The sequence below is a fragment of the Scomber japonicus genome, chromosome 2 (genome assembly GCF_027409825.1).
Source record: "Scomber japonicus isolate fScoJap1 chromosome 2, fScoJap1.pri, whole genome shotgun sequence".
Classification (NCBI taxonomy): Eukaryota; Metazoa; Chordata; class Actinopteri; order Scombriformes; family Scombridae; genus Scomber; species Scomber japonicus.
In genome coordinates this window covers 4,030,381-4,046,085 of record NC_070579.1, presented here as the reverse complement: position 1 = coordinate 4,046,085, position 15,705 = coordinate 4,030,381, and the positions used below count along the sequence as shown (strand labels likewise).

Below are 15,705 nucleotides of genomic sequence, written 5' to 3'. Positions count from 1 at the left end.
ATCTATCAGCTCCGGACCCGGTGGAAATTGGGGCTTTAGTGTTAATATCTCTCACTGCACTCTCATTTTTTATTCTCCTGTTTTAGCTTCATTTTATTCCCAATGTAATTCAAAGTAAAGCTCTGTGAGTCTTCCTGCTGTTGATAGGAGATAAACTCATGTTGTTTTTATGTCATGTGACTGTGAATGAGAAGCTTTTAAAGTGTGAAACCTTCTCCTGCAGCAGTTTGGATGAAGCGACGTCTCTGCTGCTCTTCCCTCCGGCGCTGTTAAAGTGAGACCAGGGAAGCACAGCGTTGAACGTAGCCGGGGTCCTCCAGAGCAAACTCAGGCTTCATGAAGATCTGACAGGAGACAAGGAAACAGGAAGTCATCAAACAGGAAGTCAGAGCGGTCTTTTATTCTGAAATTAACACTAAATTAAAAGGATGTAAGAGAGTTAAATCATTACTCAGACTTATTACTGATGATTCATTAAATCTGTTCATTATGATCTGATATCAATGATCTCTCCCTCCCTCCCCTCTCTCTCTCTCCTCTCTCTCTCGTCCCCCCTGCCGTCTCTCTCCCTCCCTCCCTCTCTATCTCTCCTCTCTCTCTCGTCCCCCCTCCGTCTCTCTCTCTCTCTCTCTCTCGCCCCCCCCCTCCGTCTCTCTCTCTCCCCTCTCTCTCTGTCTCTCTGTCTCTCTCTCTCTCTCTCTCTCTCGCCCCCCCCCCTCCGTCTCTCTCTCTCCCTCTCTCTCTGTCTCTCTCTCTCTCTCTCTCGCCCCCCCCCTCCGTCTCTCTCTCTCTCTCGCCCCCCCCTCCGTCTCTCTCTCTCTCTCTCTCTCTCTCTCCCTCTCTCTCTCCTTCTCTCCCTCCCTCCCTCTCTCTCTCTCCTCTCTCTCTCGCCCCCCCCTCCGTCTCTCTCTCTCTCGCCCCCCCCCCTCCGTCTCTCTCTCTCTCTCTCGCCCCCCCCCCCCCCCCCCCCTCCGTCTCTCTCTCTCTCTCTCTCCCTCCCTCCCTCCCTCCCTCCCTCTCTCCCTCTCTCTCCCTCTCTCCCTCTCTCTCTCCCTCCCTCCCTCCCTCCCTCATATTAATGATTTGGTGTCGTTACCTTCGGGACTTGTTCCAGCTCAGCTCTGGATTTATCTGAGGAAACAAAAAAAAAAAACTCAAAAATCAGTTTTACTTTCTAAACTACTGAACTAGACGACGGGTAGAACATTTTATATTTATGTCCATCATGTTTTTTAAGAAGAAGAAGAAGAAAAAGAAGAAGAAGAAGAAGAAGAAGAAACAGAAGAAGAAGAAACAGAAAGAAAAAAAAGAAGAAGAAGAAGAAGAAACAGAAGAAGAAGAAGAAGAAGAAACAGAAGAAGAAGAATTAGAAGGAGAAGAAGAAGAAGAAGAAGAAGAAGAAGAAGAAGAAACAGAAGAAGAAGGAAAAAGAAGAAGAAGAAACAGAAGAAGAAGAATTAGAAGGAGAAGAAGAAGAAGAAGAAGAAGAAGAAGAAGAAGAAGAAGAAGAAACAGAAGAAGAAGAAACAGAAGAAGAAGAAGAAGAAACAGAAGAAGAAGAAGAAGAAGAAGAAGAAGAAGAGAAAAAGAAGAGGAAGCAGAAGGAAGGAAGGAGAAGGAAGGAAGGAAGGAAGCAGAAGGAAGGAAGGAAGGAAGTAGAAGGAAGGAAGGAAGGAAGCAGAAGGAAGGAAGGAAGGAAGGAAGGAAGTAGAAGGAAGCAGGTTAATAATGAATACCGTGGTTGGAGGTGATACTGGAGACGGCGTCCACGTCGTCTTTGTTGGGACAGATCGTCTTACAGCGCTCATGAATTCTTTCTCTCTAAAAACAAAGAAAGAAAAAACACAGAAATATAAAGATTAAAGATTAAAGATTAAATATAAAGATTAAATATAAAGATTAAATATAAAGATTAAAGATTAAATATAAAGATTAAAGATTAAACTAAGAGTCTATAAACTCAGCAGCAGCCTGTAAAGCACAGGAGTCTAACTCATCTTCATCCCAGGGCCATACAGACCAATCTGATGGAGGGAAAGAAGGAAGCAGGGAAGGAAGGAATGCAAGACAGGCAAAAAGGAAGGAGGGAAGAAAGGACAGATCATCACCACCTTCCTTCTTCCCTTCTGTCTGTCCTTCCTCCCTTTCTTCCTTCTGTTCTTCCTTCCTTCCTCCCTACCTTCTGTCTGTCCTTCCTTCCTTCTGTCTGTCCTTCCTCCCTTTCTTCCTTCTGTTCCTTCCTCCCTCCCTCCCTCCCTCCCTTCTGTCTGTCCTTTCTTCCCTCTTTCCTTCTTTCCGTCTGTCTGTCCTTCCTTCACTGTCTGTCTTTCCTACCTTTCTTTCCTCCTTCCTTTTGCCTGTCTTCCCTACTTATTTCCTTCCTTCCTTCCTCCCTCCCTTCTGTCTGTCCTTCCTTCCTCCCTCCCTTCCGTCTGTCCTTCCTTCTTTCCTCCCTTCCATCTGTCCTTCCTTCACTGTCTGTCTTTCCTACCTTTCTTCCCTCCTTCCTTTTGCCTGTCTTTCCTTCCTTCCCTTCTGTCTGTCTGTCCTTCCTCCCTTCCGTCTGTCCTTCCTTCCTTCCTCCTTCCCTCCCTTCCTTCCGTCTGTCCGTTCTTCACTGTCTGTCTTTCCTACCTTTCTTCCCTCCTTCCTTTTGCCTGTTTTTGCTTCCTTCCCTTCTTATTTCCTTCCTTCCTTCCTTCCTTCCTTCCTTCCATCTTTTTAATGATCCGGCCCACATGAGATCAGATTGGTGTGTATGTGGCCTTTGAATGAAGATGAGTTTGACTCCTCTGCTTTAATCAGATGACAGTTTCCTCCTTCTGTCCTTCCTTCCTTCCTTCCTTCTGTCTGTCCATCCTTCCTCCCTTTCTTCCTTATGTCCTTCCTTCCTTCCTCCCTCCCTTACGTCTGTTCTTCCTTCCTTCATTCCTTCCTTCTGTCTGTCTGTCCTTCCTTCCTCCCTCACTTCTCTCTGTCCTTCCTTCTTTCCTCCCTTCTGTCTGTCTGTCCTTCCTTCACTGTCTGTCTTCCCTACTTATTTCCTTCCTTCCTTCCTTCTTTCCTTCCTTCCTTCCTTCCTTCCATCTTTTTAATGATCCGGCCCACATGAGATCAGATTGGTGTGTATGTGGCCCTTTGAATGAAAATGAGTTTGACTCCTCTGCTTTAATCAGATCTCAGTTTCCTGCCAGCAGGTGGCGCCAGACGACAGGACAGAGCAGCGTGTGATGAAACCTCAGAGTTCCTCTTCTTCCTCTTTCTGGTCAGAACAATAAAAGCAAAGTTCAGCAGGAATAAGGAAGCAGTGGGAGGAATGGCCCGGCTGCGTCTCTTCAGGCTCAGCTGTTTGTTGTTTTATCGTCTCAGTCAGACTTCAGAGAGCCGAGAGTCGAGAGCCGAGAGAGGAAACCAAACATCAGGCTGAACATGTTTCTGATAACTGAGTCGCTCCGACAGGAAGAGAAACACGTCAAACTGACTCTTTCTTTCTTTTTTAAATGTTTCACCTCAGACTGGAAATGAAACCACACTCTGATACTTCTGAGGAACAAACTGTACAAAAGAGAAATTTTAAAAAAGCTGCTTTATGTGCAAACCTCCCTCCTTTCCTTCCTTCCTTCCTTCCTTCCTCCCTTCCTTCCTTCATTCCTTCCCTTCCTTCCTCCATACCTCCTTTCCTCCCTTTCATCCTTCCTTCCTTCCTCCCTCCTTCATCCCTTCCTCCCTCCCTTCCTTCATCCCTCCCTTTCATCCTTTCCTTCCTTCCTTCCTTCCTCCATACCTCCTTTCCTCCCTTTCATCCTTCCTTCCTTCCTCCCTCCCTCCCTCCTTTCTTCCTCCCTCTTTTCCTTCCTTCCTTCCTTCCTCCCTCCCTCCCTCCTTCCTTTCATTCCTTCTTCCTCCCTCCCTTCCTTCCTTGACTCGAGGACAACAGGAGGGTTAACAGTGTAACTTCATTTTAAAGGCAGATTTCTCTCCCAGAGCTCGGCTGCTGTAACGCTCCCGGTGTGAGTTAACACCGAGCCGAGGACGGAGATAAACCGTAGCGTAGACGGAGCAGGTGGAAATCCCCAGTAAGGATGCACTGAGCTGACATTAATATCGGATATCGGCCTCAATATCGACAAAAAAGCTAGATGGTATATCCGATATTGAGTCCGATCTGTTCACTTCTTAGTTTCAGCTGATCTATTTTATTCTGGATTTTAAATTTAAAGTTTGTACTAAATGTTTACAAAGACATTTCAGGCCTCATCTTGCAGTCGGCTCATGTTTCCCCGGCGCAGTCGTCATTTTTTCTTCACGTCGTCTAAATAGCAAAAGCACCAGTCTGTGCACCTGTTGGTCTCTAAATGAGCTGTGTGGTCAGGTTCATTGGTGGCTCGTTGCTATTTAGAGGCAGAGGAAAGCGATTGAGCTACTGACCCAAAAAAACACCAGGTCTAAAGTCACTGCTTCATATTTCACTGTTATTAAAGGAGCATCATCAAGAGTCCAACATGATCCTTTAAAGGCTCCTAAACATCCAAAACATCACTAATACAAAGGACCATGATGGGAACTCGTATTATGATGATGAAAAAAGCCAAAGTGATGCTCCACTATGTATCAGAATCAGTCAATGGCAGTACTATACTGTAAGTACGGTCTGAACTAGGGTTGGTCCACACTGTTCATTTAGGGCGCACTGGGCAATCGTACCGTGCCCAAGCGCGTTTGCCCCCTAAAGTCCGGATTATTTGGTTAGTGTGAATTCAAGTGTAGCTAAGCTTTACCCTGCTTGAAGGAAAAGAAGCCAATTTTCCAGAGAATCCATCGACGATTTTTAAAAGGCAACACTAGCTGAGCCCTGGGTTAGGCTATAGGCTTAATATTAGTTTGCATCCCCCGATGGATGTTTTGCATTCAACATCGTCGATCGGCCATTTCCTGGACATCGCCCAACCCTAGTCTGAACCCAACTGTAATTGGGAGTGGTTTTCTAGTTATGGTGACAGTTCAACATGAGGTTTAAAAAAGGTTTAACAAGGTTTAAGAAGGTTGTAAAATAGCGTAAATAGGTGTAAAAAAATAACAGAACTTGACTCACAACATGCTGCTGTATCAACAACTAGTCATTTCCTGTTCTGACTCAGAGAGATGAAACACCTCCCACCATCTCTGTTTCAGTTTCACATCATATTGAATCCTGATATAAGTTCAGAGAGTTTCCTTCATGTGTTGCTGTGGCTGAAGTTTCCCTCTGCGGTGAACCGCTACGGTTACCACGCCAACGCCTACAACCAACCCATCACACACAGGAAGCTGCTAACTGACGCACAGCTGGAGAAATATACACTGTCACATTTCTGCTTTTAATGCATTTTGGATCTAGGGTTGGTCTGACAGCCATCGCCGATGGGGTTTCCATCAGCGATTGCAAACAACCGCCGCCCCCCGTGCGCGGTTACTCTGACTACAAAGTTCACTAGGCAATCGTACCGTGCCCAAGCACGTTTACCCCCTAAAGTCCGGATTATTTGGCTAGTGTGAGTGCAAGTGTACCCTGCTTGAGGGAAAAGAAGCCAATTTTCCAGGTAATCCCGGGAAATTGACGATTCTTTTAAAAGACAACACTAGCTGAGCCCTGGGTTAGGGTTAGGGTCATTTCAAGCAACACTAATGCAACGTGGAGACATTATGCGCATGGGTTCCCAATCCTTTCATTTTTACTGTATTATTTTGTCATTATTATTATTATTGAGGCAAAAGAACTCAATTTATGTCCATGGACATTATAATGAATAGGCTATAGGCTTAATATCAGTTTGCATCCAGTGTGCTGCGTGGACTTCATTACATCTGCTGCACCGCTGCTACCACAATTATCAAATGCTAAGTTTATTGTCTGTGACTGTGTCTAATAAAAGTCATATTTTACAAATCTGCATTATATAAACTAACCAAATTTGTTAAAGTAAGTAATTTGGTGACTTCTAAGTCATTAAACTAAGTCTGACTTTTACTGGAGTAATCTACCTTGTTCGCACCTGTCACTGTACATCTTGCTTTGAATTGAAACCTGCGTACTGAGCGAACTCTCCCGTTCTCTCCTATGAACGAGTCGGACAACAACTCAAACATGAAGCAAAGTGAAAAAATAATAAAGTACGTAACAACAACACCGCAGCACCCCCCCCCCCCTCCTTTCAACATCGTCGACTGGCCATTTCCTGGATATCCCCCAACCCTATTAGGATCCATCGTGGGAATGTTCGTACCTGAGCCGTCTCCTGCAGGTACGGCCCGAAGTGTTCCCTGGTGATGTTGGGGAGGTAGAAGGAGGGCATCACCTCCGTCTCGGCGAAGTCCAGCCCCCATGTTTTGGTGAAGAAGTCCGACTCCCGTTTGGCGAGTCTGGGGTCGTTGAGCGCGGCGGGAAGATTCACCTTAGAGCTGAACACGGTCCATCGGTCGTGCTCCGCTACCACCGAGGGTCCGTCACACAGAGCTCGACCCTCACCTGGAGGACAGAGGGGCAGGGTTACAGTTACTCTTATTATTATAACACTTTATTACTATACTTTAGATTAATTACTGTATTTAAAGTTAATTAATCTGCAACTATTTTAATTATCAATCAATCAATTTACAAAATAAGAAACAAAAAATAAAATAAAAGTAAAATAAATATATTTAAAAAGAACAAAATATAAAAAATTAAATAAAAATAAATAAAAACAAAATAATAAAAATTAACATAAAATAATAATATTAAAATATAAAAATTAAAAATAATAAAATTAGTAATAGTTAAATAAAATTAAAATAATAAAATAAAACATAAAATAAAATAAAAAAAATGAAAAAATAAACAAACATAAAATAAAATAAAAAATATTTTTTAAAACTATGAATTAAATTAATTAGAATAAATGAAAAATAAATAAAATAAAATACAAAATAATAAAAAAGAATTAAAATAAACAACACAAAATAAAAAGAAAACAAAATAAATTATGAAATAAATCAAATCAAATAAATAATGATTCAATAAAAACAGGAAATGAGGAAACGCTGCATCAGCATATCTTTCAGGTCTGTTTCATTTAAATGAATCAATAAAGAAACCAGATGAACCAGATGTTAGTTTCATCTCTGAACAGAAGCAGCTTGTTGTGTCCTCACCCGTCGGCTCTTTGGGACAAACGTCGGGCAGCGAGCGAACCGGCCGGCAGCGATTCGGGGAGGCGTCTCGCTCCTTGTGATAAATCCCAGCTCGACCTCGACCGCCGGGACGAGGCACTGGGGAGGAGCTGTGGCTGGACGCCATGACATCGGGAGGAGCCTCCCACGAGGCTAGCTGGGGGGAAGACACACACAGGAAGACACACACAGACACACACAGACACACACACACACACACACACACACACACACACACACACACACAGCAGGTATTAGATATCATCAATAATCATCCTGATCAGACGTCATTGATTCTGAATTAAAATTTAATTGACTTTAAATGTCAATGTTAAATGTTTTTATTTCATCATATTTCCTCTTAAGTTGTTTTATTATTTTATTTTCTATTAATAATCCCTCCTCACATTTCTGGTTTTACCCAATTTATTTTATTATTTATTTATTATAATTTATTAATCTTTATATTTGGGTATTTTGAATTTTTGTATTTTTATTCTACCTATTTTTCTCTATCTTTGTGTTACTATTTTGTCTTTTATTATTTTATATTTTATTTTCTATTATATTATTTATTTTATTTAAATTTTTTGTTTCATATTTTTATTAGTTTTTTATTTTATTATTTCTATTTTTCATTATATTATTTATTTTATTTTTGTTTCATATTTTTATTTTTTTATTTTGTTATTTTAATTTATTTTATATGATATTTATTTTATTGCATTATTATGATTTAATTAATTTTTTTATTTATTTAATTAAGCACTTTCTGTTCCATAGCTATGTATGAAAAGTGTTATACAAATAAAGTCTGATTTATTAAAATAATAACATTTTAAAACAACACATAAAAATAATTTGATGAGTAAAAAGTGAAAATAGATTAATTATATTTTAAAGGAGATAAAACTAATTAAAGGAAAATTAAACCTCAAATTAAAGCAGAAGAAGCTCTTAATGATGGATCTAGTGAGTTTAATGTTTAATATAAATACTCTCAGACTTCATTTATTAACAGATGAACTCGTTAGTTAGTTTTTATGGAGCAGAAATAAAAAGATTAACAGTGAGGTTTATGACAGTTGGAGCTTCGTATCTTCTCCTCCGAACAGGAAGTGAGATTAAACTTCAGGCTGCAGCTGCACGACTGAAACTGAACCAAACACTCATCGACATGCAGAAAGTTCAGAGTTCAGACTGAGCACAAACCATTATCTATTAATCAATAAGGTAAGGAGGTAAGGAAGGGAGGAAGGAAGGAAAGGAGGGTGGGAGGAAGGATGAAAGGGAGGAAAGGAGGTAAGGAGGTAAGGAAGGAAGAAGGAAGGAAAGGATGGTGGGAGGAAGGATGAAAGGGAGGAAAGCAGGTAAGGAGGTAAGGAAAGAAAAAGGAAGGAAAGGAGGTAGGGAGGTAAGGAAGGAAAGGAGGGTGGGAGGAAGGAAGAAAGGGAGGAAAGGAGGTAAGGAAGGAAGAAGGAAGGAAAGGAGGGAGGGAGGAAGGAAGGAAAGATGAAAGGGAGGAAGGAGGAAGGAAAGGAGGGCGGGAGGAAGGAAGAAAGGAGGTAAGGAGGGAGGGAGGAAGGAAGGATGAAAGGGAGGAAGAAAGGAGGTAAGGAAGGAAGAAGGAAGGATGAAAGGGAGGAAGAGAGGAAAGGAGGTAAGGAAGGAAGAAGGAAGGAAGGAAGGATGAAAGGAAGGAAGGAAGGAAAGAAGGGAGGGAGGAATGATGACAGGGAGGAAGAAGGATGAAAAGGAGGAAGAAGGAAGGAAGGAAGGATGAAAGGGAGGAAGAAGGAAGGAAGGAAGGATGAAAGGGCGGAAGAATGAAGGAAGGAAGAATGAAAGGGAGGAAGAAGGAAGGTAAGGAGAAAGGAAGGAAGAAAGGAAGAAGGAAAGAAGGAAAGGAGAAAGGAAGGAAGGATGATCAATACTCTGAGGTGTGACACACAGAAACCTTTCGACTCTTTTATGTCAACGTGTAAAAAAAGTCCCTAAAAAACCTTCAAACTGTTTCAAATAGTTTCAGTTTCTCTTTCTTTCTCTTTCTTTCTTTCTTTCTTTCTAGGCGATGATATGAGCAGAATCAAATATCACAGTATCCATATTTCAACAGTAGAGATGAGTATCGGTGCTTTCACTAAATATTTACACAATAAGAGTTTTACTGAATAATCATCAGTAATGTGGAAATAATGACCAAGTAGATAAAAGCAAATCATTAATAAAAAGCCTTTAAAAGCAGGAAAAGACACTTATCACTATATTATCATTATTATACTCAATGAAAATGTGACATTCAACGAACTGCAAGTGTTAAAAAAATAAAAAGAATCCTATAATAGTTCAGTGTTTCTCTCAAACCGACCCTCGAGACTGTTTCTCTACATTTTTAAGTCAAATGCATCGTTGTGGTTTTACTCAGAGAGCAACGTTAAGAGGTTACAACTATTAAACATGTTCTATAAACACTTATTGGACTATTTAAACCAAACATATCGGTCTTTACTGATCAATAAAAGACTTCCAGATAGAGCTGGGCGATATGGACAAAACCAACCAAATACCTCGATACCGATATTACAACAATATTATAGAGATGACTGTCGATGAAATGTTTGCTGAATAATCATCAGTAATGTGGAAATAATGACTAAGTAGATAAAAGCAAATCATTAATAAAAAGCCTTTACAAGCAGAAAAAGACACTCATCACCATATTATCATTATTATACCCAATAAAAAATGTGACATTCAACGACCTGCAAGTGTTAAAACATTTTTAAAAATCCAATAATAGTTCAGTGTTTCTCTCAATCCGACCCTCGAGACCGTTTTCTCTACATTTTAAAGTCAAATGCATCGTTGTGGTTTCACTCAAAAATGTTCTTTAAACACTTATTGGACTATTTAAACCAAACATATCTGTCTTTACTGACCAATAAAAGACTTCCAGATAGAGCTGGACGATATGGACAAAACCAAGTATCACAATGTTTTAGACTAGACATGGGCCGGTATGAGATTCTGGTGGTATGATAACCATAAGAACAAATATCATGGTTTCATGGTATGGCGGTATTGTGATTCCAGATCTAAAATGTTCCTAAAAGGAAGAAAAATAAAGACAGACATGTTAATTTAACCTGAATCTGTAATGACAGTGTGAGGGGTCGTGGTACTCTACGCTGCAGCTGCACCACCTGAGGGATTTCTGACCTGCACTTCCTGTCTTTGACCAGCACTTCCTGTCTTTGACCAGACTAAAAACAGCTCATACCTTAGGAACGGTATGAGAGAAAATTTGGCAGTTTCGGTTATCGTGACTTTTTCAAATCACGGTATACCTTGAACACGGTTATCATCCCATGCCTAGTTAGAACTATTAAAAATGTTATTTTAACACTGACTGGACTATTTAAACCTGTTTCTACATTGTGTTTCTTCTAATAATTTAACTAAACTGTCTTTACTGATCAATAAAAGACTTCCTGTTAGAGCTGGGCGATACGGACAAAACCAAGAATCACAATATTTTAGACCAAATACCTCGATATCGATATTACAACAATATTATAGAGATGACTGTCGATGACATGTTTGATCAATAATCATCAGTAATGTGGATATAATGACATAAAGTGGGTAAAAAGTAAATAACAGAACAGCTAGAACAGTCTGGTAAATTCAGAAAATGATATCTTGTACTGTAATACTATGACGGAGTATTAGGGCCACAGTGAGAAAGAAAAAAATCACAAACTTCGAGAATAAAGTCGTAATATTCTAACCTGTTGTTTTAGAGGAAGTTGGTAAAATGAGGAATGGAGAATGGAGGATTTTGTGGAGTTGTACTTTAGGATAGATTTCACAAACAAGGAGATACTTCATGTTTTGGCACATCAGCATCATATCATCATAAGTATTAAGACTTATAAAAGAATATGCAAGAAAATACATAAAATGAAAAATGCTTTTCCGGAGAAAGAACCAGACGGACTTGGAGGGAATCATTATGACTTTATTCTCGAAGTTTGTGTTTTTTTCCCCCCTCAATGTGGCCCTAATACTCCATCATAGTAATACAGCTTTAAAACCAAGAAAAGACGACTCTGATGACATATCGCAATACTACGATGTCCTAAATCTAAGACGATATCCTGTCATATAATCACGATATCGATATAATACCAATATATATTCTAATATATATTTATTTTCATTATTGATGAATCTGTTTTTATAAATGCAAATGTACAAATTTAATCTGACTGTTCCTTCCTTCCTTCCTCCCTCCCTCCCCCCTTTCCCCTCCTTTCCTTTCTTCTTCCTCCATTCCTTCCTTCCTTCCTTTCTCCCTCCCCCCTTTCCTTCCTTTTCCCTCCTTTCCTTTCTTCTTCCTCCATTCCTTCCTTCCTTCCTTCCTTTCTCCCTCCCCCCTTTCCCTCATTTCCTTTCTTCTTCCTCCATTCCTTCCTTCCTTTCTCCCTCCCCCCTTTCCTTTCTTCTTCCTTCCTTCATCCCTTCATTCCTTCCTTCCTTCCTTCCTTCCTTTCTCCCTCCTTCCTTTCCTTCCTTTTCTCTGTTAATTTATTAAACGTTTGGTCCAGAAAATGTTTAAAAATGTCTTCAAATAGTCAAAATATGTGATAATTAGATATTTAATCAGTCATTCATCCTCACTAGAAATATCTCACACTCTTAATTCAGTTTATTCTCCATCTGTCTGTTTGTAGCTGATGTGTTTGCTCTAATCCTCCAAAAACCAGCAAATGGTCCAATTATTTCTATTTTTATGAGCGAGCAGCCGGGCGCGCTGACAGGTCTGAAGTTTGAACACTCTTTAGATGTGATTTAAGTCTTTTTTTAACCTAAAAGGAGCTAAAAGCAGCAGCAGCAGCAGCGTTGGTGGTTTGTGAGAGCGAGGCGGCTGCAGTGAGACGTAATCCTCTCATCGCTGTGACGGGATTATCAACAGAGGGTCCCGACCAACGCTCAGTCTGAGCAGTCAGATTAGAGCCGACAGTCAGCACACATACATACACACACACACACACACACACACACACACAGACACACACACACACACACACACACACACACACACAGGCTTCACACACAGACGCTCGGTGAACACGCAGGTCGGCTCACAGCGGAGAGTTTTAATAGTTATTAAAGAGGAGAGATCAAAGGGAGCAGAGCTGTGAGTCCCATATGAGATACGAAGGTTTAAACTGATCATTTTACTGATTCATTGATTAGTTTGGTTCATAAAAAGTCAGAAAATGGTTAAAAAACATCAATCAGAGTTCCTGAAAACCCAAAACGAGACCAAACGTTTATAACTATATCTGACCCAATGTATCATACTGTAGTTCAATCTGTTAAAAACTAGATTTAAAAGCAGCATCAGGTTTGTTAAAATGTACATTTAGTATTTTTGTTGGTTTTATATCATTTAAATGACATTTGCACCATTTTTTACCAAAAGTAAGACTGAATGCTCCTGAAAATGTCAAATGGTGTAACCACAAAACAATGTAAATGTTTCCTGATCGCCATGATTCTTCAGATTAAATGTAATATTTAGAACAATTGTATTCCATTAGCTTTATTTAATATAAAAGTTATAATGTAAGATCATGCCAAACTAGTTGATATGCTGTTTTATTGACTAGTTACTGTTTTTAAGAAGGTTAAGAAAGTTGAATTATTTGGTACAAAGTTTTTATGGTTACACCACTTAGACATTTTTGCCAATATATTCTCTCAAAATGGACTAAAAGCAGAAATTTGATTCTGGGTCCACAAAATAAAAGAATGTGTGAAGTTATTCATACGTTTTTTTTCACCCTGCGTTCTGCGTACTGGACAAAAGCCTCCAAACTGAAAGAAGAACAATCATTTCATCATTTTTCTCTTTCAGTGACGTTTCACAGCTGAACTGAAACTCTCTGATGCTGCACACGTCAGAAACTAGAGGTTTAACCCTTTATTGGGCAAATAATTATATTTGGTAACTTCTGTAAATATCCCAAAATATCCTTCCTTCCTTCCTTCTTTCTTTCCTTCCTTCCTTCCTCCCTGCCTTCGTTCTTCCCTTCCTCTCTTCCTTTCTCCCTCCCTCGTTCCTTATTTCCTCCGTCCTTCCTTCCATCTGTCCTCCCTCCCTACCTCCTTCTCTCCTCCCTTCCATCTGTCCTTCCTCCCTCCCTACCTCCTTCTCTCCTCCCTTCCATCTGTCCTTCCTCCCTCCCTCCTTCTCTCCTCCCTTCCTTCTTTCTTTCCTCCGTCCTTCCTTCCTTCCTTTCCTTACTTCCATCTGTTCTTCCTCCCTCCCTCCTTCTCTCCTCCCTTCCTTCCTTCCTTTCTTCCCTTCCTCCCTCCGTCCTTCTCTCCTCCCTTCCTCCCTTCCTCCCTCCCTCCTTCTCTCTTTCTTTCCTCCCCCCTACCTTCCTTCCTTCCTTCTTTCCTCCATCCTTCCTTCCTTTCCTTCCTTCCCTTCCTTCCTTTCATCCTTGCTTCCTTCCTTCCTCCCTTCCTTTCAATGAGTGTCCTATAAAGGGTTAATGTTCTGTTAAATGAGCTGCAACAAACTCATTTAAAGAGGGTCAATTAACAGATGTGATTTTCTTTCACATAACCGTCGATTAAACATCTTTATATTCTGCTCTGCTGATTGGACAAACAAAGAAAATTAATGGCTAACTATTTTGATAATCAAGTAACCATTTTGGATCATTTTTAATGTAAAGAAATATAAAAAATCTCTGGTTCCAGCTCCTTAAACCAGCTGAATATTTTTGGGACATTTAAAGACGTCACGCTGGACTTTGGAAAACATTGATCAACATTTTCTGAAAAACAACTAATCAATTATTCAAGGACAATAATTAACAATATAATTGATCATTAAAAATAATTGTTAGTTGCAGCCCAAAATAAGACATTTAAAGATGTAAACTATTGACTGTGGAACATTATGAAGAGCAAGTTCACTATTTTCTAACATTTTAAAGAGAGAAAAATCAGTTAATCGAGAAAATAAGCGGCAGATTAATCGATAATGAAGATAATTGGTTGCTGCTTGACAGGAAACCAGCAGTGAAAGCCTGAGATGGAGGTTTTAGTTTCTACTGTTGAGCTTCATCAGTGTGAGTTAGTCATATCAAGTGATATCTGACACATTTGCAGTGTTTTTAGCATCAGATTCCCTCTTAGTGTTTCCTGTTTCTCTGTGGTGGAAGTATAGTAACAAAAAGACTTTGCTACTAAAAACACTGTAACGCTGAAACATAGAAGATGAAGATGAAGACTCATTCAGACTCTGAAGCTTCATATTAGCTTCACATCAACTTTTAAATCCATGTTTCCACAGAAGGAGGACTGTGGATTTAGTCCTCCATCACGTCCATTGTAAACATTATGAAGGATCTAATGGTCAGTATGAACAGGAGGAATCATTACAGCAAGATAAACACACTTCATGTTCACTTGAGCTCCTGACTGTTGGTTTAAGACAGATTTAAATGACTAACTCCTATATGTTGCTTATAAATTTAACTTTTTGTGTGATAGAAGATTTTACAAACACAGACAATTAGTTGTAAACTATCCATCAAAATGTCCCTGAGCTGAAGTTGACACATTTAAATGAACAACTGTCCAAAATTGAAAGATATTCATTTAAAATATCACACAAGACCATAGATCAAACTGAATCTGGAGACAAGAAAAAAGGACTAAAATGACTAAATATTATCTGTAAAATATTGCTTATTAATGTTCTGTTGATGGAAGAACCTGTGATAAATCATTTCCTCTCTGTGTGTTTGTATCTTTGCCTTCCTGTTCATACATTTTAACTGTATACATGAACTAAATGCATTTAAAAGTAGATGTGAAGCTTATATTCAGTCATATCAAGTGGTATCTGACACATTTGGTCTTTTTTAGCATCGCATTGCACTGTAGTAGTATAGCAACAAAAACAGGGACTTTAACACTAAAAACAGTGTCACTATATTATAATATTATTGTTTTAAGACACTTTTTAAAAATGTGTGAACTTGTCCTTTAAAGTTAGTGCAGCTGCAGAAAAGTAAAGTCTGCAGAGGAACAAAATAAGTAGTTTAAACTCATGAAACGTGGAAACAAAACATGCATACTATCATTATTACTATTAATATTATTATTGTTATTATTATTGAATTGAAATGTCAGATAGCAGCTTTAGCATTAAGCCCAGCTGTGGTGCATTCACTGCCTGCATGTTATGAAGCATTACATCCACTGAGCTGCTGCCAAACAACAAATAAACTGGCGCCACAAGAAGCTGATAACCGGTTTTACTTCTAGATGACAGTGTTGATGAAGCTCTCTGCATTTCCCTGCGGCCTGCCTGTACAGAATGCTACATGCTAAGCTATATGCTAAGCTACATGCTAAAGGCTCCAGCGGAGGTTCCACGCAGACCGACCCGCTGACAGGCAGCAGGAGCCCGGCGTCGCTCCAGCC

At 39.8% G+C, this 15,705-nt stretch overlaps 1 protein-coding gene across 1 annotated transcript in view; it reads right to left on the bottom strand.

The window, feature by feature from the left end:
- vps54 (VPS54 subunit of GARP complex) overlaps positions 1-15,705 on the bottom strand; it is a 31,450-nt gene that overhangs the window by 15,565 nt on the left and 180 nt on the right. Inside the window, 7 exon segments of the mRNA XM_053339093.1 lie at positions 88-137; positions 212-310; positions 312-344; positions 1,097-1,131; positions 1,737-1,821; positions 6,264-6,505; positions 7,171-7,345. Coding sequence (XP_053195068.1) covers positions 88-137; positions 212-310; positions 312-344; positions 1,097-1,131; positions 1,737-1,821; positions 6,264-6,505; positions 7,171-7,345 — 719 coding nt within the window.